This window comes from Vipera berus, assembly GCF_964194415.1.
Source record: "Vipera berus genome assembly, chromosome: 1".
In the NCBI taxonomy this organism is placed as follows: domain Eukaryota; kingdom Metazoa; phylum Chordata; class Lepidosauria; order Squamata; family Viperidae; genus Vipera; species Vipera berus.
The window spans coordinates 338,484,194-338,505,809 of NC_138202.1; the positions used below are offsets into that span (position 1 = coordinate 338,484,194).

Genomic DNA, 21,616 nt, shown 5'->3' on the forward strand with positions numbered 1-21,616 from the left:
CTGTTTAAATCTTTTTTCTATTTTTTTTCTTCACTTATGGCAAGGATAGGACTACTCCATCCCTGAAACAGTGTTAGAGATGCAGCTTAAGGCTAAATGTAGGGTGAAGATGCCAAGTTTATTTATTTATTTATTTATTTATTTATTTATTTATTTTAATCCCAGTTATATCCCGCCCTTCTCCGAAGACTCAGGGCGGCTTACAATCTAAGAAGCACAAATCAATGTGTTTAGCAATAGCCCTCATTCTATGTATATGCATTCTATGTATATGCATTCTATGTATATTCATTGTACTTTACAGTCCTGCCATTAAAATGCTTTCCTTCTTTTGCTGTGGTATTTTTTCCACTTGTTTAGACCTCCTGGTAAGAGCCTCTTGGGGGACCCCCAGGGGTCTTAGGGCCACACTTGAAGAAACACTACTCTAAAGATAGAAATTGTTAGTGGGTCTGAGAACATTGTTACAAATTCTAGAGATCTCCTCTTTGCAAAATCAATTTCTTCTTTTCTCAGACAGTCTCTTGATGTCAGACCTACAACACCAAATCAATGAAATCAATTTTCCCCACAACAGCAACCCTATGAGGTGGATAGAGCTGAGAGAGAGAGACTAGCCCAAAATCACCCAGTGCCTTTCATGCCTAACAGGTGATTTCTAGCCAACCACCTTAACTACTACACTGAATTGTAGTAGTAATTGTCCTTATCCCAAGGACATAGTCATTTGCCATTTGGGGGAAGTGGAATTGAGGGACTGGCATTAAAAACTGCAGCTAGAGACTTTCCTTCCTTCCTTCCTCACTCCTTTGTGTGCAATCCATTTTGCCTTCACACCCACTCATTATTCCTTTTGGCTGCTTTTATCTTGCTTTTCCTTCTGGCTGCCAGTTCTTCCCAAGTGTTCTACCAGTTTGGCTTAATTAAAATCAAAGTCTGGCTTTCCATTCAATAAACCATTTGTGGCTGATTTAATTTTTATGAATTAATAAGGTGTTTTGCTCCCCCATTTTCATTTTTTTTAAAAAGGAGGGAGGCATTTGATGCTTGGAATTGCTGCCAATGTATCCACAAAGATGGCCAGTATGCTATTTTGGCACATGGGAGAGAGGAAAGAAATTTTTGTTAAGCTTTGCATTGTGGGATGTCTACTATATATATGTTTAGCAAATAAGCTGTGCTTCTTAATTGCTATTTCCTCTTTTCCCAGTGAAAGTGCTAGGATTTCAGTAAAAGTGGTTTGAAAATGGCTGTCAGATTAGACCAGGGGTGTTAAACTGCTGGCCTGTGGGCTGGATGCGTCATGCCGAAATTGCGCCTCCCCATGCCGGCAATGGGGGAAAAGTCACAATATATCACGACACATCACGTGACATTGCGAGTTTGACACCCCTGGATTAGAGAAAGGTCTTCCAAGTGTGGGGTTTCTTAGTCATGACATCCTTTCCTGTTTCTCCAGTTTTGATGGTATAAAGTCTCTTTATGTAGATCATATTGTATTATTTTCTTTTGTTTGCAATATTTGTTTTTAGATTAACATGAAATAAACCAACTTCAGTTTTAACAATCCTCAGTTAAAAAGAAAGAAACGAAAAGCACCCAAAAACATTTTGGTTGATTTAATTTTATTATTGAAGATTTATGCACAATAATAAAATGTTTATGTATTTTTGGAAACAGATGGGAGAGAAATATATATACCATACCAAATTATCCAACCTACTCCGAGACTCCACATACAAACTCAAGACACAAAATCCAAAATAAAAACCACCCCCATCAGTGAAGAGATCCAGCAAACAATCATTCCCAGAGAAAAATCATCCAGATGTCCCAAACTCTATGGTCTCCCCAAGATACACTAAGAAGGAACCCCACTCAGACCCATAGTCAGCTCCATAGGCTCACCTCTACAAAATCTAGCCAAATTTCTTGCCAAACAAGTACAGCCTTACGCAAATTCCATCACCTCACATGTACAAAACTCATTCCAATTCATAGAGATCATAAGTAAAATAAACTTACAGCCCTGTGACCTACTTGTGAGCTTCGATGTCATATCCCTCTTCACACAAGTGCCAATCAAAGAAGCCTTGACAGCTATCCTAAATAAATACAACCCCCCAAAACACATCCTAGATCTGACCAACCACTGCCTATCAAACACATACTTCATCTACAATGGACAAAGATATAAACAAATGGAAGGAGCACCCATGGGATCACCTCTCTCACCTGTCATCGGAAACTTCTACATGGAACACTTTGAAACCCTCGCTCTAGAAAAATCCAACCACAAACCCAAACTCTGGCTCAGATACGTAGATGACACCTTCGTAATCTGGGCACACGGCAAAGAAAAACTGGATGACTTCTTCACACACCTCAACAGCCTACACCCCAAAATACAATTCACCATGGAAACAGAAGCTAACAATCATCTTCCCTTGCTTGATGTCTTAGTCTACAAGAAATCCAATGGCTCCCTAGGACACACTATCTACCATAAAAAACACAGACACAAACTGCTACCTGAACGCACTCTCACACCACCACCCAGCACAGATCAACTCCGTAGCCAAGACACTCATCTCCAGAACAAAACACCTAGCTGACACACCTAAAAACCAAACTACACACTCTCACTAATGTACTAACAGCCAACAGATTCAAAGAAACATGATTACCAACTTAATCCGAAGAGAGACACCCACAAAAATCCAAGACAGAGAACAAGAAAATGGCAAAGCCGTCCTCCCATACTTAAAAGGGACCACAGACAGAATCAGCAAGATCCTCCAAAAACACAACATCAAAACAGCATTCTGCACAGACAGAAAAATATCCACCATCCTAAGAAACCCCAAAGACATAATTGGGTTAGAAAACCAAGGAGTATACGAAATCCCATGCCCCACCTGCCCCACCACATACATCGGACAGACCAACAGAAGAATAAGTGCACGCATTGAAGAGCACAGGAACTCACTCAGAAAGGGAGAACAAACTTCATCCCTGTTCCAACACTTTAAAGCCACGGGACACGAAATTGATTTTAAAAAAACCCAGAACTATCGCCAAAATTGAACATTTTAACAACAGAATAATCAGAGAAGCCATCGAGATAGAAAAACGCCCCCACAGCATGAACAAACGAGATGATATCTCTCGCCTACCAGCCATTTGGAAACCCGCCTTGATTGACAGATGAGTCCCAACCACCAAGAATGATACCTGACCCAAACTCATTATAACATCACATGACGGTCTTCCGGTGGCGACGCGACGTCGAAAGACAGCCGTTTTCGGGCTGCCTGCTCCGCAGCTGTGTTTTTCCATCGTAAACAGCGCCGATCAGCTGTTTTGATGGATTTGAAGCCCCCTCCTCGGGAGAAGAGGAGGGGGTGAGGCCCCAGGTAGGGGTTGAGCTCTCCGGGGCCGCCTGAGCTGAGAGCTTGGGCGGCTGAAGGATGAGCCCCCCCGAAGCCTGGGTTGCTCCGAGCTGCGCAGCGCCTCTGCTCTGGGATTCTTGGAGCAGAGCCAGGCGTTAGCAACCACCCCTGCCAAAAGGAAATACTTTTGATTATCAAGATGCAGGCAGAGCGGTACAGGAGGTCAAGGTGAAGTGGACTCTTTATTTTTACTCTCTAGCTCAATGGATTTTATAGCTTTAAAGTGAAAGTGCGTAATAAGTGAAAGTGGGGGAAGATGGCGGCTAAAACTTCTAAAGCTCTTCGGAATGCGGGGTCTTCCCTGGTGCAAGAGACCTCACTGCAAGCTTTGCTTCCTCCTGCATCTCCCTCGGTATTGACGCTTAAGGATTTACAAGACGCTCTTGGAAAGCATGCACAACTGATGTCTGATATGATGGATGAAAAGTTGAAAAAGCTGGAGGAGAAATTGGAGGAGAAAATGGAGAAATTGGAGAAGAAGATGGAAGAGAAGCTGAGAGCAATGAGGGTGGACATCTTGTCTAAGGTTGAATCCGTAGCTGAATGTGTGCTACAGCTGGATATAAAAGTGGAGGATCTCAGTCAAAAGAACTCTATATTAGAAGCAAAGGTATTAGAAAATGAAAATATAAGGGGTAAAATGGACGAAGAATTGAGCCTTGTTCAGTATAATCAGATGCAGTATGCTATTAGAATTAGGGGTTTAAAGGAGAATGGTAAAGAAGATTTAAAGCAGCTGATTTCTGAGGCTCTGGAAGGGGTACTGGGCCAGTCAGCATCTGAAATTGAGGGAAATATGGACAAAGTTTTTCGTGTAAATTCATGGATTGCAAGACAGAGGAAGTTACCCAGAGATGTGGTGGTCTATTTTACAAAGAGAGTAATTAGAGATGAAGTCATTCAAGCTGCTTATGATACTAATTTGGTAGTGGCTGAGCAAGAAGTTTTGGTTTTAAAAGAGATCCCTCCGAAGATCCTAAGGAGAAGGAAAGATTTTGCATTTCTAGTACAGGAACTTAAGAAACGTGATATTAAGTTCAGATGGGAGATTCCAGTTGGGTTGGTGGCGACGCACGAAGGTAAAAGACATCGTTTGGTTACTGTGGCTCAGGCACGTGATTTTTATAGTAATGTGTTAAAAGCAACCCCCCTATCATTTTTGGAAGCTGCAAAAGGATACGGTGTGGGAAAGTTTCAAGATGTTGCAGATAGACAGACAGAGGACAATGGTGTTGGAGGGGATCAAGCCACAGTCTCATCGGTTGCTGCAGGAGGCCAGAAGATGACGCGTGCCGCCCTAAGAAGAGCGAGACGAGAGCAAGAGCAAGACCAGCAGAAAGTTATGGAATCTTCAAAGTGTGCTTACAGTGAAGATGTAGGAGGAGAGCGGGCTAAAGAAGTTTTGGGGGTCATGACAGAGGTGCTCCAAAGGTTTTGGGGCGTTAAGATTGCTGATTAAATTTTTAGATTAGAATGTCAATGGAGTAAAATTATTATAGAGGAGAAAGAAAGTTTTTTTTCCTCTTTGTTAATATTTTACACAATTTAAGATTGATGTTATTTGCTTGCTAGAAAAGTATATTAGGGTTATGGACTTAAACTATGTGTTGAACTAAGAGTGGGTATGTAAGCTCCTAATTAACAACAAGTTGTCTTAGAGATTGCCTAATTTTTTTTTATATACTCTTTTTATTTGAACTTTTATTTGAACTTAAGGATGATTTGGAACTGTGAGACATTTGGCGTGATACATGCAAGAACTATTTTTGATTATAGTTTAGTTTGGTCGGAGATTATTAAGATTAACAGAGATAAGCGCTTTTGGTGCGTAACTGAGAATTTGTTTGGAAATTAGAGAAAGGTGGGAGAATGCAAATAGCAGGTGAAAGTTTTTTTTTCTTTTCTTTGTTTTTTTGAAATTAATATGAATAAGGACTGGGATTAAGAAAATTTATTTTGAGTAAAGATCTTTTTCTGTTTTCCTCTTTTTCTTTTCTACTTTATTTGTAATATTAATATTGTTTGTACTCATTTTATATGAGCTAGAGAGAGATAGAATTTATAGTTTATTGTTGATAACATAGGGGTGTTTATGTTTGTTTTTTGATTTTATGCCCTGTATTTAGCTCTGGGAAGTCGGGGGGGGGGGAGGAGGGAGTGGGGGAGAGGGATAGGGGTGGGGGAGGGGGGGATTAAAGTCAAAATGTATTGTAAAACTTTTTAAATAAAAAAAAACATCACATGACATCACCACCACACAACCATTCAAAGCAAATCCGAACCCACAACGATAACGACACACAACCACAAAACAGAAACCTAACTACAGCTGCAACATTAGCCACTTTTAACCTCTCCAAACCACACAGTAAGCAAACTGACACCCACTATAAAAACATGGCACCACCACAAACACGGAGTCGAACAAAAGCAGCACAACTCACCAGTTCAGGTCTAAGGCTGGCAGCTGAGACCAGCCCATCCACTCAAAACACATCCCCACCCAATCAGAACACAGCCCCCATTCAAAACACACTCCCACCCAATCAGAACACAGCTAAGCCCCCACCCAATCGGAGCACACCTCCACCCCATCAGAACACAGCCAAGCCTCCACCCACAGAACACACCCCCTCTGGCAGTTTAAAAAAGAAGAAAAAACAGCCACTATCACACACTTCTCCCAGAAGAACGAAGCTGAAGTCACCAGCCTGAGGATGACAGATGAGACTTCGTCGAAACGTTGCCCTGATACCTCCAATTCTACGTGGGGGAAAATCCCGAATGACCAAAGATCTATATATATACGGTATATATAATATGCTTCTCAGGACAATACTTCCCGCTGGCCCAGAATGCTAACAAAAAGGATCAGTTCCCTACAGGAATCAATCTCTAAAATTTTGGGACTTCTGGACAGTCCATTTTGTATTATAACCATTCACAGTTAGCCTTACCCTTCACATTTACAATTTTGTATTATAACCATTCACAGTTAGCCTTACCCTTCACATTTATGGCAATGTCACTCTCATTAGGAAAGATAATTAGAAATGTTAGCATTTTGAACAGGCAGCATGTCTTTAAGACAGATGGAAATATACAAGCCCTATGCCAACTTGATTTGCACATTTCTCCTTCTTTGCCAGTTTTCCTGATACAGAAAACTTGGTATAGTGGGGGCATCCTGCTGCTACAAGCTCCTTCCTTATATAGGAAGCCAAATTATCTACAAATCAAGTCTGAAGAAGTCCAAGTTTGCATGTTGTTCATCCTTGTCATGGCTGAGTTTTGATAACACAGTGTTTGGCCAATTGGCTGCCATATTTTGTAAAAGCAAGCTGTTATCATGAGAAAATAGTGATGGGCCCATTCTTTGCCTATAAACAGTAGATACCATTCATGAAAATGACACCAAGAGACAGTTGCCCTGTGAAGCCATCATGTCTTCCCAGGAGGAGATAAAAGACTTAGAGGAAATGCAAATAGAATATGAAATAACATTGAGAAACCTCATTAGATGCATACCTTATATAGAAGGAAAACTGGAAAGGGCAAATTATTCCCCACCCCCCATGAAATTCTTTCTCATTTCAACATCAAGGCCAAAGATTGCCTCTCTTGATCTTCTAGAGAGAAGAATTGGATCTATTTTTGGATATACCAAACTTTGCTAGCATCATGAGTGCTTCTGTCACAGATGTGTTCTTGTGTGAGAAAGGTCTTTTGAATAATTATTTATATAACACCTTCTGTATTCATGGAGCTTTATCTTGTCCCATGAAAAGCTTATAAGCTAAAATTTGAGAAAGTAAGTAAAAGAAAAAGCGAGTAAATGAAATTCAGTAAAGTAGAGCTGGGGAAAGCCATTAGCATAGCAACATGTATTTATTCAATTGCATGTCCTCAGATTATTTTTTTAAGAGAATTTTATTACATTGGAACCACACTGGGTTTAGAAAGCTTGGAGAAGAGTAGCAAAATAGGAAATTCTAGATTAACAGGATCTGTTTGGCCCATTTTCACAACCAGATGTGAAACCTAACTGCAATTAATCCCAGCTGTGGATGATTACTGAGAAATGAGTAAGCATAGAGGAGGATTCTAATTTTTTTTTCCCCTGCTTAAGTCCTGAAGAAATAATTTTTCTATTGATGGTGTTTGCTTTGGGGGTGGATCACATCAGAGCCAGTGGAATCTAAACAAAAAACATTTTAGATGCAGATTTTCCTTGGGATTTAAGCAGGGAGGAAAATGTTAAATCCCAGTAAGTGTCAACTATGTCCATATTATATTTTGTACAAAATAGTGTGTTAAGTAAACTGATCTTTCACTACCGCAGCCTGAGTGATATAGTCTGTTTGCAGCTTGAAAATAAAGGCTCACAAAATTGCTTTCTTTAAGGTAAAGATGAAATGTAAAAGAACATCCTTCAAGCCCTATACTTTTACCTTAATAATACCTAGTGCTCAGTTAGCAGGTTTTTGTCACTTTTTGTAGATTAATTTGAAAGGCTATTGGTGTGTCTGGGAACACTTAGCATTAAATGGATTTTATTTAATGTAGCCAAGCTGTTAGCATTTTCCAGGATCTCTGTCTTCAAAGCCATCAAGTTATTGGCTTCATAACTAAAATTCATTAGTTTTAATTGGATATTTTAAGTTTATAAAATCATAGCCCAGTATTTATATTAAATGGGTTCTGCAGGAGAAATAGAGAGGATTTAGTCGGTAGCAAAGTGTAGCTGAATGATTAATCATTGGATGTATATGCCAATATATCGTTTGGGTATGAAAAGCAGAAGAAAACAGCAAATGATTAATATTGACCAACATGCATGTAAGCCACGTTGACTCATGGGTTTTTCCACTGTATTTGTAGAATTGGGAGTGTAGTAACATTTTGGAATAATCAGCTTAATATAATAAAAAAAAGCTACTCTGCACTCTGGCTGGAACCTATTATTAAGGGTTATCTTGAATGAGAAACCATCCATCACTGAGATCTTTAGAAAAAAGCGATGTTCAGCAATTGAGCCTTCTGCCCACAGAGCATGTGCTTTGTCACTGAGTTAAGATCTTTGGACAGAACTACAGTTAGTTATTAGAGGAAGAGGTCCACAAGAATCACACAAATTTTAAATAAACGTACAAAGGCAGTCTGTGACCTGTAATATCATGAACAGGACACCACAACCTCTCTAGAAGTCATCTTCAGAGTGTGACTCTTGTCCTACTATATACTTGTTTGTTAATTATGTAGCTTGTCCTCATCAGTTTGAAAGGCTCCCATAGTATTGGCCAGGTATGTCAAATTGCCGGCCCGTGGGCCAGATGCATCATACTAAAATCGCGCCCACCCCATTGCCAGCAATAGGGAAAAAGTCACAATACGTTGCGCAATGTCACGTGACATCACAAGTTTGACATGCCTGGTATAAGCCTCTGAGGAGTCAGTGATGGAGAGGGCAAATAATGATAAATAATGGAATGACACAAATGATACCTCATGATACATTAGATGGTATGTGAGGTCATACCATTTATGCAATAATTATGGATATATTGCCATTTTAATCTCATTGTTACTTAGTATAGATCAGGGGTCTTCAAACTTGGCCCTTTTATGACTTGTGGACTTCAATTTCCAGAATTCCTCAGCCAGCAAAGCTGGTATCTATACCCCTTGTATAGATGTTGCTGCACTGCAATTATAGACTAATAAAAATAAGAACTAAAGGAAAAAGTGAAGTGTTGAGAAAACTAGAGATAAATTAGGCACCAGTGCAGAGTGATCTAAGAGCACAGTTTAGCTCAAAACAGCAGCAGTGAGAAAAGATCCCTTTCTTTTCCTAGTTGGCATAGTTAGGTTAGGTCACCCTGATCTATCTGTTTGAGGCAACATTAAAAGGAAATAGCATTCCTTAACAAATTGATGCAATTTTGAAAAAAAAGGAAAAAAATCTTAACCTAAACAAAAAGGAAAAAATACATTTGTCCATGAACTTTCTCATTGGGCCTCTTGTGTCAGCATAACGTTGGCCAAGCATTTGGGCTGAGAGACTTTAAAATATGTCATAAGTCCATTCTTTATTGCCATTTCATATCAGTCTTCTTGAAGTATTACAGCACCATTTTGTCAATGTCTCTGATGTTCTGATGATGAATTTCATGGAGAAAGGTATATTTCTTGGAACGGGAAAGAGAAAGGCTAGCACACACTTCATCTTCATTCATCCATCAGTGGATCAAGAGCTCTTGGGAGATTGCATCCAGGTTTTCCCGAAAATATATAATGGCCTGGTTACAGTGTTGTTTTTTTGTTTATTTGCATCAGGAGCATCACAATTAAAATAAGGCATACTATACAACATAAAATATAAGATTAAAATATGTACAAGTCAAACAAACCTTGCCTAGAAGCAAGGCAACATTGTGTTGTGTCGTGCTGCCATGAATCCTCAAATGTACACTGGTCAGGGCACAAAGGGTAGGTATACATATGTGTTGTGTTCATGTTTACAGTGGTAAGAAAAAGGCAGATGCAAAGAATCTGTTTTGCACTTCATTGCTTCCAGTTGCCCTGGGACTGGAGAGCCAAGCTGTACCTCCATCCATCTGCCACACCAAATCTGGCTGCATCTATCATCCAAAGGAACAACTGCCAGAACTTTCTATTTAAGCAAGCGCTTCAGGAGGTTAAAACCAGCCTCGACTGAACTATGTATAAATGCCACCTTGCTGCTTACTATTTCATTTTGGCGTTGAACAATCAATCTGACTCTTCTTCTTTTCCTACCATTTCTCATCTCCCATGTGCCTTGTCTTTTTTGACTTTAAGCCTCAGGGCAGGTCCAGCTCAGTATCTTTTTTAATGACTTGAGTTATTTTGGCACACAAAACTGATTGAAAAACAGGACATAAAATGAACAATATGTCAGTGTTTGAGGGTTCTTCAGAATGCTATGTGACTGAGAAGCAAATCTGTAATGTAGTGTGGCATCCTAAATCTGCAAGTGATCTGGGCAGTCCCTTATCTCAGGAATGGAGGTGTGTCAACCAGTATGATGATTTCCCTAGGCTAAGGCTAAAGCTTATTGGACTTGCCCTCAATTTAAGTGCTATCATCTGAATTAAATACAATCTGATAAGAGTCAAATCCTAAGACTTCTGCCAGCAAAGGAAAATGAACCTTTTCTTTTCTGTAGCTCCCAGTCATAGGGTAATACAATAGGTCAGCTCCACTTTCCCCCCTGTTCCAGGGTAGGTCACTCAGAGTTCCTCTTAATTTGTCCCCTCCAAATTCCTCTTGATGTTTAAAAATTCCTCTTGATGTCCTTTATCTCCAGTGTCATCAAATTTCTGATTGCAGAGGCACAATAGCAATGAGGAAGTTCCCAAACAAAAAAGCAATGGATGGAAACTAACCAAAGAGAGAAGCAACCTAGAACTAAGGAGAAATTTCCTGACAGAACAATTAATCAATGGAACAACCTGTCTCCAGAAGCTCTGAATGCTCCAACACTGGAAGTTTTTAAGAAAAGACTGGACAGTCATTTGTCTGAAATGTTGTAGGGTTTCCTGCCTGAGTAACGGGCTGGATTAGATGACCTCCAAGGTCCCTTCCAAATTATGATGATGATGATGTTGGGAACCATATCAGCTCTTTTCCAGTCCTCTGATAGTTCCTCTGTGCTCCAGGATTTTTGAAAGATATGGAACAGTGGTTCTGAGATGTCATTTGCCAGTTCATTCAGAACTCTGGGGTATAGTCCGTCAGGCCCCAGTGATTTATGTTCATCAAGATCAGACAGCTGTTCTCTTACCATTTTTTGTTTATTTTAGCTTTTATTTCTAGTTTGTCTCTTTCAGTTATGTTTTTGGTGGGTTCGGTTATAATTTATTTCTGCATGAAGACCGATGCAAAGAATGAGTTAAGTAGCTCTGCTTTCTCTCTGCTGCCTGTTACTTCCTTGCTATCTTCTCTCTCTAGTGGACCAACTGTTTTCTTGATTTTTTTTCTTGTTTGACAACAGCGGTTTTTAAAAATGTTTGTATGCATTTGAATTTATTAGCCACTCAACTTCAGTAGTATTTTAAAGCTGCTGACTGAAAAATGGAAGGTTTTAAATACACAGAAAGTTTGATTGGACTCCCATCTTGGAATCCTGTATACTAATACTGCATTTCTCCCCTTGTTCAGTTGGATTGCACCGGTTTGGCTCTCAGTGGCCCATGGAAGGCATCGACTCAGTGGAAAGCTCTGATGATGAATTCTTCGATGCACGAGGTTTGTAATCCTTCTTCATTGGTTCTGAGCTGTCAAGTTTTCAGGGAGGTTAACAAGCACGGTCTACGTGTAAGATTTACATTTATGTCTAGCTTTCTTAAAATGTAAAACTCTACAGTTTTATTCTCCTTTTAGGGCTTTATTAAAAACTATTCCTGTAGATCAGCTTTGCAGGAAAGAATTTGTAATGTACTTGGAGAATCTCTCCCCAGGGAGTAATTTATGGCTAATTTGTTTTTTTTAAAAGAAGGGAATCGGAAGGTGCTGTAGCCACTGGTGATCTGAAATTGAGTAATTGGAGTGTTTCATTTTGGAGAGAATTGTCTTATCTGCATGGAACAGGTAATATTTGTATCTAAAGTTAAAATTGGCAGTGAAAGTTGGACCATAAGAAAAAGGCTGAGCGCCAAAGAATTGAAGCCTTTGAACTATGGTGCTGGAGAAGACTCCTGCGAGTCCCTTGGACTGCAAGGCGATCAAACCGGTCAGTCCTAGAGGAGATCAACCCTGACTGCTCTTTAAAAGGCCAGATCCTGAAGCTAAAACTCAAATACTTTGGCCACCTAATGAGAAGGAAGGACTCACTGGAGAAGAGCCTAATGCTGGGAAAGATTGAGGGCAATAGAAGAAGGGGACGACAGAGAATGAGGTGGCTGGATGGAGTCACTGAAGCAGTAGGTGTGAGCTTAAATGGACTCCAGAAGATGGTAGAGGACAGGAAGGCCTGGAGGAACGTTGTCCAGGGTCGGACACGACTTCGCAACTAACAACAAAAGTTAAAATATGTTGGACATGTTGCTCCAAATTAAGAGTAAGACAATGCAGATTTTCTGTCATATTGATGCACATTTCTCCAGATAGGTTGGGTAAATTTTTGCTTGTTGCTTGTTACAGCTTCCCCTCCTTGATCAATTTGCTCAGGGGCTGAGATTTGATGTTGAGCCAAAACTAGACTCTGGACTCTGTGTGGATAACTCACATACCATAGTTTAGGTTAGCTAAAAATAAAGTGAGGAGAAAATTACAATCCATCCTTCTCTGCAATTTTGTTTTTGCTTGACAGAGAGAAACAAAAATGCCCTTTTCAAAGCAGGCATAAGCTCATAGATCAAAGCCTGCTCTGGATCCTCTCAACTTGCTCCAAAAGTATGCCACTGTTTTGTTAGTAGAGGGTTTTTTTTTTGGACATTTAACAAATTGTTTTACCTTGATTTTCTGCCATATATATAAAGGGTCCTTCTACTTAAAACCTAGTATTTTGGAAGGCTTTAGGATGACAGACGATGCCAGCTTACATCATTTATCGAAAGTTTTGTTTATATCTCTTTAATTAACTTTTCTGCTGCTTGCATTAATTTAAGTGGGATTTCTGTGGTGGAATTTATTACTGCATGATCATCCATGTATGAATGGAGGTAGTAGCATTTTGGTCTGATTGTACTATGAATGATCTTAGTGAAGTCATGGCATGGGGAAAAATTGTATTTTGAGAAGTGTTTTTTTCCTCAGATCTTAGAAATTGCCAAATTAATTGCTTGCTCAAATGTTGTGACTTGGAACTTATTTTGGAACCTTGCAGACTTTATAGCAACAAACTGTGCCCAAAGATAATGAATATTTGCAGCCAAAAGAACTTTAATGGACTGTTTGTTTTCTTTTATTTATCTGCTTTAGAACCTATTTATTTCCTGACTTCCTGCATGTAAATGGTATGGTCCAATTAAACTTAGGTTCACCTTAATCACTTCAATTAATTCTAGATCCTCTAAATTTAACAGCAGATATGTAGAAAGGGTACAGAGAAGAGCAACAAAGATGATTAGGGGGCTGGAGGATAAAACATATAGGGAACGGTTGCTGGAATTGGGTATGTGTAGTTTAATGAAGAGAAGGGTGAGGGGTGACATGATAGCAGTGTTCCAATATCTCAGGGGCTACCACAAAGAAGAGGGAGTCAAGCTATTCTCCAAAGCACCTGAAAGCAGGACAAGAAGCAACGGATGGAAACTAGTCAAGGAGAGAAGCAACCTAGAACTAAGGAGAAACTTCCTGACAGTTAGAACAATTAACCAGTGGAACAACCTGCCTCCAGAGGTGGTGAATGCTCCAACACTGGAGGTTTTTAAGAAGAGACTGGACAGCCATTTGCCTGAAATGGTATAAGGTTTCCTCCCTGAGCAGGGGGTTGGACTAGATGACCTCCAAGGTCCCTTCCAACTTTATTATTATTATTATTATTATTATTATTATTATTATTATTATTATTATTATTATTATTGTTATTGTTATTGTTGTTGTTGTTGTTGTTGTTATTATTATTATTATTATTATTATTATTATTATTATTATTATTATTATTATTATTATTTATTATTTTGTCTTCTCAACTGAAGCTGGCCATAGGAGAAACTGTGGGCTCTAGTGGAGATGAAAAGCTCACAATAAACTAAAATCAAAACTATGGTTTTCTCAGAGGATTTATATGCTGCAAATATTGATGACAGGAAATAATATAGATCTACTTTGATCCTTCAAATATCTTGGCATACTGTTTTTATGCTATGGAAGTGGTAGTGGAAAAATGATCTGCTAAAGCTTTTTGTGACTTCATGTTTTTCTGTGATTACTGTTCTCTTCTTTGATATTACTGCTGAAAAAATAGGTAGCTGCTATTTTTGAGGTTGCTCAGCTAGATCTATCATTTAAAGCATGAATGGTATATGTCCTCAGACATAAGTTTTAACAGAGACTCAGATTCTCCATAGCAACCACAAGTACGTGGTGACAGGACCAAAGTCAATATTATTATTTTCAGAGATTCTTTTCTTTAAAATATTATTAGTAAAACCTGGGTTGGTCTAGATTCTCATTGATTTAATGCATATATATATATATATATATATATATATATATGTTTTCGTAGATTCTCGCGGGTGTCTGTATGTGTAGATCTAGAGTCTCGGGTTTCTTCCCGCGTTCCTTTCATCTTCAGAAAGTTGTGGCGACGTTTCGACGAAATCCCATCCGTCATCATCAGGCCGGAGTGTTTCTCCTGCTGCTACCAGGAGCAATGCGTGGTCTGGCTGTTCCTTTCCTTCCAACTGCCGGTGGGGCTGTGTTCTGACTGGGAGGAGGCGTGGCTGCTTTCTGATTGGGTGGGGGTGTCCTCTGGCTGGGTGGAGGCGTGGCTGTCTTCTGATTGGGTGGATGCGTGGCTGTCCCCTGATTGGTTGGAGGCGTGGCCGTCTTCCGACTGGGTGGGGTGTGTTCCGAATGGGTGGGGATCTTTGTTGTGTTGTAATATCCTGAGTGTTGTGATTTGGTGTCCTGAGGAGTGGGCTGTGTAGTGGCCTTCAGAGCTTTGGTTTGGCTCCGAGTTCGAGGACCTGCTATGTATCTCTGGTATGGGTCAGTCAGGTTCGTGTGTGCGTTCTTCTGCTTGGGTGATGGCCCTTTTGCTTGACTTGTCCTGTCTTCTGTGTGGGAGAGTTTTTGTTCTGGGTGTGGATGAGTCTTGCTGGGGCTGGTGGCATTTGGGGTTGTTTGTTGGTTTTTTAAATCCTTATTTGCTGAAATTCGTTTCTCTATCAATGCTGGTTTCCAAATGGCATGTAGGCGGGAGGTGTCGTCTCGCTTGTTCATACTGTCTGGGTGTTTTTCTATTTCAATGGCTTCTCTGATTATTCTGCTATTGAGATGTTCTATTTTGGCGATTGTTTTTGTACCTTCAAAATTGATGTTGTGTCCCGTAGTGTTTATGTGTTGTACTAGTGAAGATGTGTGATCTTTCTTCTGTACTAAGTTCTTATGTTCTTCTACACGTACCTCTATTCTTCTGTTAGTCTGTCCGATGTATGTTGCTGGACAGGAAGCGCATGGGATTTGGTATATGCCCTGGTTTTCCAGTTCTATTTTGTCTTTGGGATTTCTCAGGATGGTTGATATCTTTCTGTCAGTGTTAAATGCGGTTTTGATGTTATGTTTGCGTAGTACTTTACTGATTCTGTCGGTTGTTCCTTTTATGTAGGGCAAGATGGCTCGTCCGTTGTTCTGTTCTTCTTCTTGGATGTTTTTCTGTTTCGGAGTCCCCTGCTGAATCATGTTGGTGATTTTGTTTGTTTGGAACTTGTTTGCTGTCAATATGTCTGTCAGGGTGTGTAGTTCTGTTTGTATATGGGTTTCATCTGCAAGGCGTCTGGTTCTTGTTATTAGTGTTTTGGCTACTGAATTTATTTGTGCTGGGTGATGATGTGTACATCCCTACATCCCAAAATAAAATTCACCATGGAGATTGAAACAAACAACCAGTTACCTTTCCTGGATGTACTTATATACAAAAAACAAAACGGCACCCTAGGACACACAGTCTACCAAAAGAAAACACACACCAACCGTTACCTCAATGCGCAATCACATCATCACCCAGCACAAATAAATTCAGTAGCCAAAACACTAATAACAAGAACCAGACGCCTTGCAGATGAAACCCATATACAAACAGAACTACACACCCTGACAGACATATTGACAGCAAACAAGTTCCAAACAAACAAAATCACCAACATGATTCAGCAGGGGACTCCGAAACAGAAAAACATCCAAGAAGAAGAACAGAACAACGGACGAGCCATCTTGCCCTACATAAAAGGAACAACCGACAGAATCAGTAAAGTACTACGCAAACATAACATCAAAACCGCATTTAACACTGACAGAAAGATATCAACCATCCTGAGAAATCCCAAAGACAAAATAGAACTGGAAAACCAGGGCATATACCAAATCCCATGCGCTTCCTGTCCAGCAACATACATCGGACAGACTAACAGAAGAATAGAGGTACGTGTAGAAGAACATAAGAACTTAGTACAGAAGAAAGATCACACATCTTCACTAGTACAACACATAAACACTACGGGACACAACATCAATTTTGAAGGTACAAAAACAATCGCCAAAATAGAACATCTCAATAGCAGAATAATCAGAGAAGCCATTGAAATAGAAAAACACCCAGACAGTATGAACAAGCGAGACGACACCTCCCGCCTACATGCCATTTGGAAACCAGCATTGATAGAGAAACGAATTTCAGCAAATAAGGATTTAAAAAACCAACAAACAACCCCAAATGCCACCAGCCCCAGCAAGACTCATCCACACCCAGAACAAAAACTCTCCCACACAGAAGACAGGACAAGTCAAGCAAAAGGGCCATCACCCAAGCAGAAGAACGCACACACGAACCTGACTGACCCATACCAGAGATACATAGCAGGTCCTCGAACTCGGAGCCAAACCAAAGCTCTGAAGGCCACTACACAGCCCACTCCTCAGGACACCAAATCACAACACTCAGGATATTACAACACAACAAAGATCCCCACCCATTCGGAACACACCCCACCCAGTCGGAAGACGGCCACGCCTCCAACCAATCAGGGGACAGCCACGCATCCACCCAATCAGAAGACAGCCACGCCTCCACCCAGCCAGAGGACACCCCCACCCAATCAGAAAGCAGCCACGCCTCCTCCCAGTCAGAACACAGCCCCACCGGCAGTTGGAAGGAAAGGAACAGCCAGACCACGCATTGCTCCTGGTAGCAGCAGGAGAAACACTCCGGCCTGATGATGACGGATGGGATTTCGTCGAAACGTCGCCACAACTTTCTGAAGATGAAAGGAACGCGGGAAGAAACCCGAGACTCTAGATCTACACATACAGACACCCGCGAGAATCTACGAAAACAAATATCATACCTCTACGGGGAGGACATCTACCAACTAACCAGGGCTTACGAAAAGTCAGAAGTACGAAGAGCAAGAATACTAAGTGACATACCTTTCCTATGCCAATGTCGAGACCAAAATATAAGACCAAATTGTTTCAAATTGAAATTCCACATCAATACCACTTCAACCAAACGCATTCTAAGAAGAACAGAAATGGCATTACTAAGAAATGAACTCCACAATAAAAGATTTCAATTAGACCAAACAAACAAGGACCTACTAACATTACATCTCAAACTCAGCAACACTATTCACCCGATACTATGGGACAAAGTGAAACAATTGGCGGTTTGGAGAGCAGAAACAGAAACCATCTATAAAAACAACAGACATTCAAAGAAACTCAAACAATTAGAGAACTACAACAACCAAACAACCACATCACAACAACATCTACAACAAGTAGTGCATAACATCTCCCACAGAAGACTAACAACAGCAGAAACAAACGTCCTAGCAAAAGGTTTCAACTTCGCTGTTGCACCAAAGAAAATTCCCACAGAAACCATCATATGTGGAGTTGAAACCAGCTTAACTAAACTCAATGCAGATGAAGCAGACCAAGTCAGACATGAAGTCACCCACATCCTATGCACAAGCAAACCACCCAAAAGCAACCTAACAAAAGAAGAACAAGTAGCATTGCAAAACCTAAGAAAAGACAACAGCATAATCATACTACCAGCAGATAAAGGCAATGCTACAGTGGTAATGGACACATCAGACTATGAAGAGAAACTGTCCAACTTACTCAAAGAAACTACATACAAACCTATAGATACAGATCCCACAACCTATCTAGAAAAGACCACCAAGAAGAAGATAAAATCAACTTCTATAAGCCAAGAAACCCAACAAACAATCATTCCTAGGGAGAAGTCATCCAGATGCCCAAAACTATATGGCCTCCCCAAAATACACAAAGATGGAATCCCACTAAGACCCATAGTAAGTTCTATAGGCTCACCACTACAAAACTTAGCTAAATACCTAGCAAAACAATTACAACCTCATGCAGAAATGGCAGCTTCATATGTCCAAAACTCATACCACTTTATAGAATTAGTGAAAAATCTACAGATAGACCAAAAAGACTTGCTAGTCAGCTTCGATGTGGTATCACTATTCACCCAGGTGCCAGTCCAAGAAGCTCTATCAACAATAAGAAGCAAATACCAACCACCAAACCATATTATAGAACTAGCAGAACACTGCTTATCAAACACATACTTCATACACAGAGGCCAGAGATACAAACAAATAGAAGGCGCACCAATGGGATCCCCTCTATCACCAGTTATCGCCAACCTTTTCATGGAAGAATTTGAAACTAACGCTCTGGAAAAGACTACAAACAAACCAAAACTGTGGCTCAGATATGTGGATGACACCTTCGTGATCTGGCCCCACGGAAGAAAAGAGCTAGAAAACTTCCTAACACACCTGAACAGCCTACATCCCAAAATAAAATTCACCATGGAGATTGAAACAAACAACCAGTTACCTTTCCTGGATGTACTTATATACAAAAAACAAAACGGCACCCTAGGACACACAGTCTACCAAAAGAAAACACACACCAACCGTTACCTCAATGCGCAATCACATCATCACCCAGCACAAATAAATTCAGTAGCCAAAACACTAATAACAAGAACCAGACGCCTTGCAGATGAAACCCATATACAAACAGAACTACACACCCTGACAGACATATTGACAGCAAACAAGTTCCAAACAAACAAAATCACCAACATGATTCAGCAGGGGACTCCGAAACAGAAAAACATCCAAGAAGAAGAACAGAACAACGGACGAGCCATCTTGCCCTACATAAAAGGAACAACCGACAGAATCAGTAAAGTACTACGCAAACATAACATCAAAACCGCATTTAACACTGACAGAAAGATATCAACCATCCTGAGAAATCCCAAAGACAAAATAGAACTGGAAAACCAGGGCATATACCAAATCCCATGCGCTTCCTGTCCAGCAACATACATCGGACAGACTAACAGAAGAATAGAGGTACGTGTAGAAGAACATAAGAACTTAGTACAGAAGAAAGATCACACATCTTCACTAGTACAACACATAAACACTACGGGACACAACATCAATTTTGAAGGTACAAAAACAATCGCCAAAATAGAACATCTCAATAGCAGAATAATCAGAGAAGCCATTGAAATAGAAAAACACCCAGACAGTATGAACAAGCGAGACGACACCTCCCGCCTACATGCCATTTGGAAACCAGCATTGATAGAGAAACGAATTTCAGCAAATAAGGATTTAAAAAAACCAACAAACAACCCCAAATGCCACCAGCCCCAGCAAGACTCATCCACACCCAGAACAAAAACTCTCCCACACAGAAGACAGGACAAGTCAAGCAAAAGGGCCATCACCCAAGCAGAAGAACGCACACACGAACCTGACTGACCCATACCAGAGATACATAGCAGGTCCTCGAACTCGGAGCCAAACCAAAGCTCTGAAGGCCACTACACAGCCCACTCCTCAGGACACCAAATCACAACACTCAGGATATTACAACACAACAAAGATCCCCACCCATTCGGAACACACCCCACCCAGTCGGAAGACGGCCACGCCTCCAACCAATCAGGGGACAGCCACGCATCCACCCAATCAGAAGACAGCCACGCCTCCACCCAGCCAGAGGACACCCCCACCCAATCAGAAAGCAGCCACGCCTCCTCCCAGTCAGAACACAGCCCCACCGGCAGTTGGAAGGAAAGGAACAGCCAGACCACGCATTGCTCCTGGTAGCAGCAGGAGAAACACTCCGGCCTGATGATGACGGATGGGATTTCGTCGAAACGTCGCCACAACTTTCTGAAGATGAAAGGAACGCGGGAAGAAACCCGAGACTCTAGATCTACATATATATATATATATATATATATATATATATATATATATATGGATCTTTGGTTATTCGGGTTTTTCCCCACGTAGAATTGAAGGTGTAAGAGCAACGTTTCGACGAAATCTCATCCGTCATCCTCAGGCTGGTGACTTCAGCTTCTTTCTTCTGGGAGAAGTGTGTGATAGTGGCTGTTTGTTCCTCTTTTTTAAACTGCCAGAGGGGGTGTGTTCTGTGGGTGGAGGTGTGCTCTGATTGGGTGGGGGGTTAGCTGTGTTCTGATTGGGTGGGAGTGTGTTTTGAATGGGGGCTGTGTTTTGATTGGGTGGGGGTGTGTTTTGAGTGGATGGGCTGGTCTCAGCTGCCAGCCTTAGACCTGAACTGGTGAGTTGTGCTGCTTTTGTTCGGCTCCGTGTTTGTGGTGGTGCCATGTTTTTATAGTGGGTGTCAGTTTGCTTATTGTGTGGTTTGGAGGGGTTTAAAGTGGCTGATGTTGCAGCTGTGGTTAGGTTTCTGTTTTGTGGTTGTGTGTCGTTATCGTTGTGGGTTCGGATTTGCTTTTTGAATGGTTGTGTGGTGGTGATGTCATGTGATGTTATCATGAGTTTGGGTCTGGTATCATTCTTGGTGGTTGGGACTCGTCTGTCAATCAAGGCGGGTTTCCAAATGGCTGGTAGGCGAGAGGTATCATCTCGTTTGTTCATGCTGTGGGGGCGTTTTATATCTGTACTATCTATCAGAGCATGAAATCAGTGAGTATCTAGAGCATTAAATCTGTAACTCACAGCAGAAACAAAATGCACAAACAGTCACAGCTTTAGATTAAAATCTTCAATAGAGAAAACACAATAAGAAGCCTTCATTTTTTCTCCTGATAAATGCACTTCTGGAAAGTTATAAAGTTAAAGGAAGCTGCTGCAGGAACAAGCAGGAGCTTCTCTTAAAGTGCAAATGTCAATTTTTGAGTAAAAATGCATGATTTTTTTTTTAAAAAAATCCAGTTTATCTAAGTGTCTACATTACTAGGCAGAATTCCAGTTTGGCAGCTTTAAAAAAACCCTGTAGAACATTTCACTGCTGTTTGTATGCAGAAAATGCACATATAAAATAAGTAAGTTGAATGTAGTACTTAAGGAGATTATGTAATAAAAAGCAAGTTTTTTTATTTATTAAACAAAAGAAAC

The 21,616-nt window shown here is 40.6% G+C and overlaps 1 protein-coding gene across 1 annotated transcript in view; it reads left to right on the plus strand.

Annotated features, from left to right (window-relative positions):
- PITPNM3 (PITPNM family member 3) overlaps positions 1-21,616 on the plus strand; it is a 151,192-nt gene that overhangs the window by 47,008 nt on the left and 82,568 nt on the right. Inside the window, exon 2 of the mRNA XM_081346743.1 lies at positions 11,655-11,741. Within this exon, the coding sequence (XP_081202869.1) occupies positions 11,655-11,741 (87 nt within the window). The remainder of the gene's footprint in view (positions 1-11,654; positions 11,742-21,616) is intronic.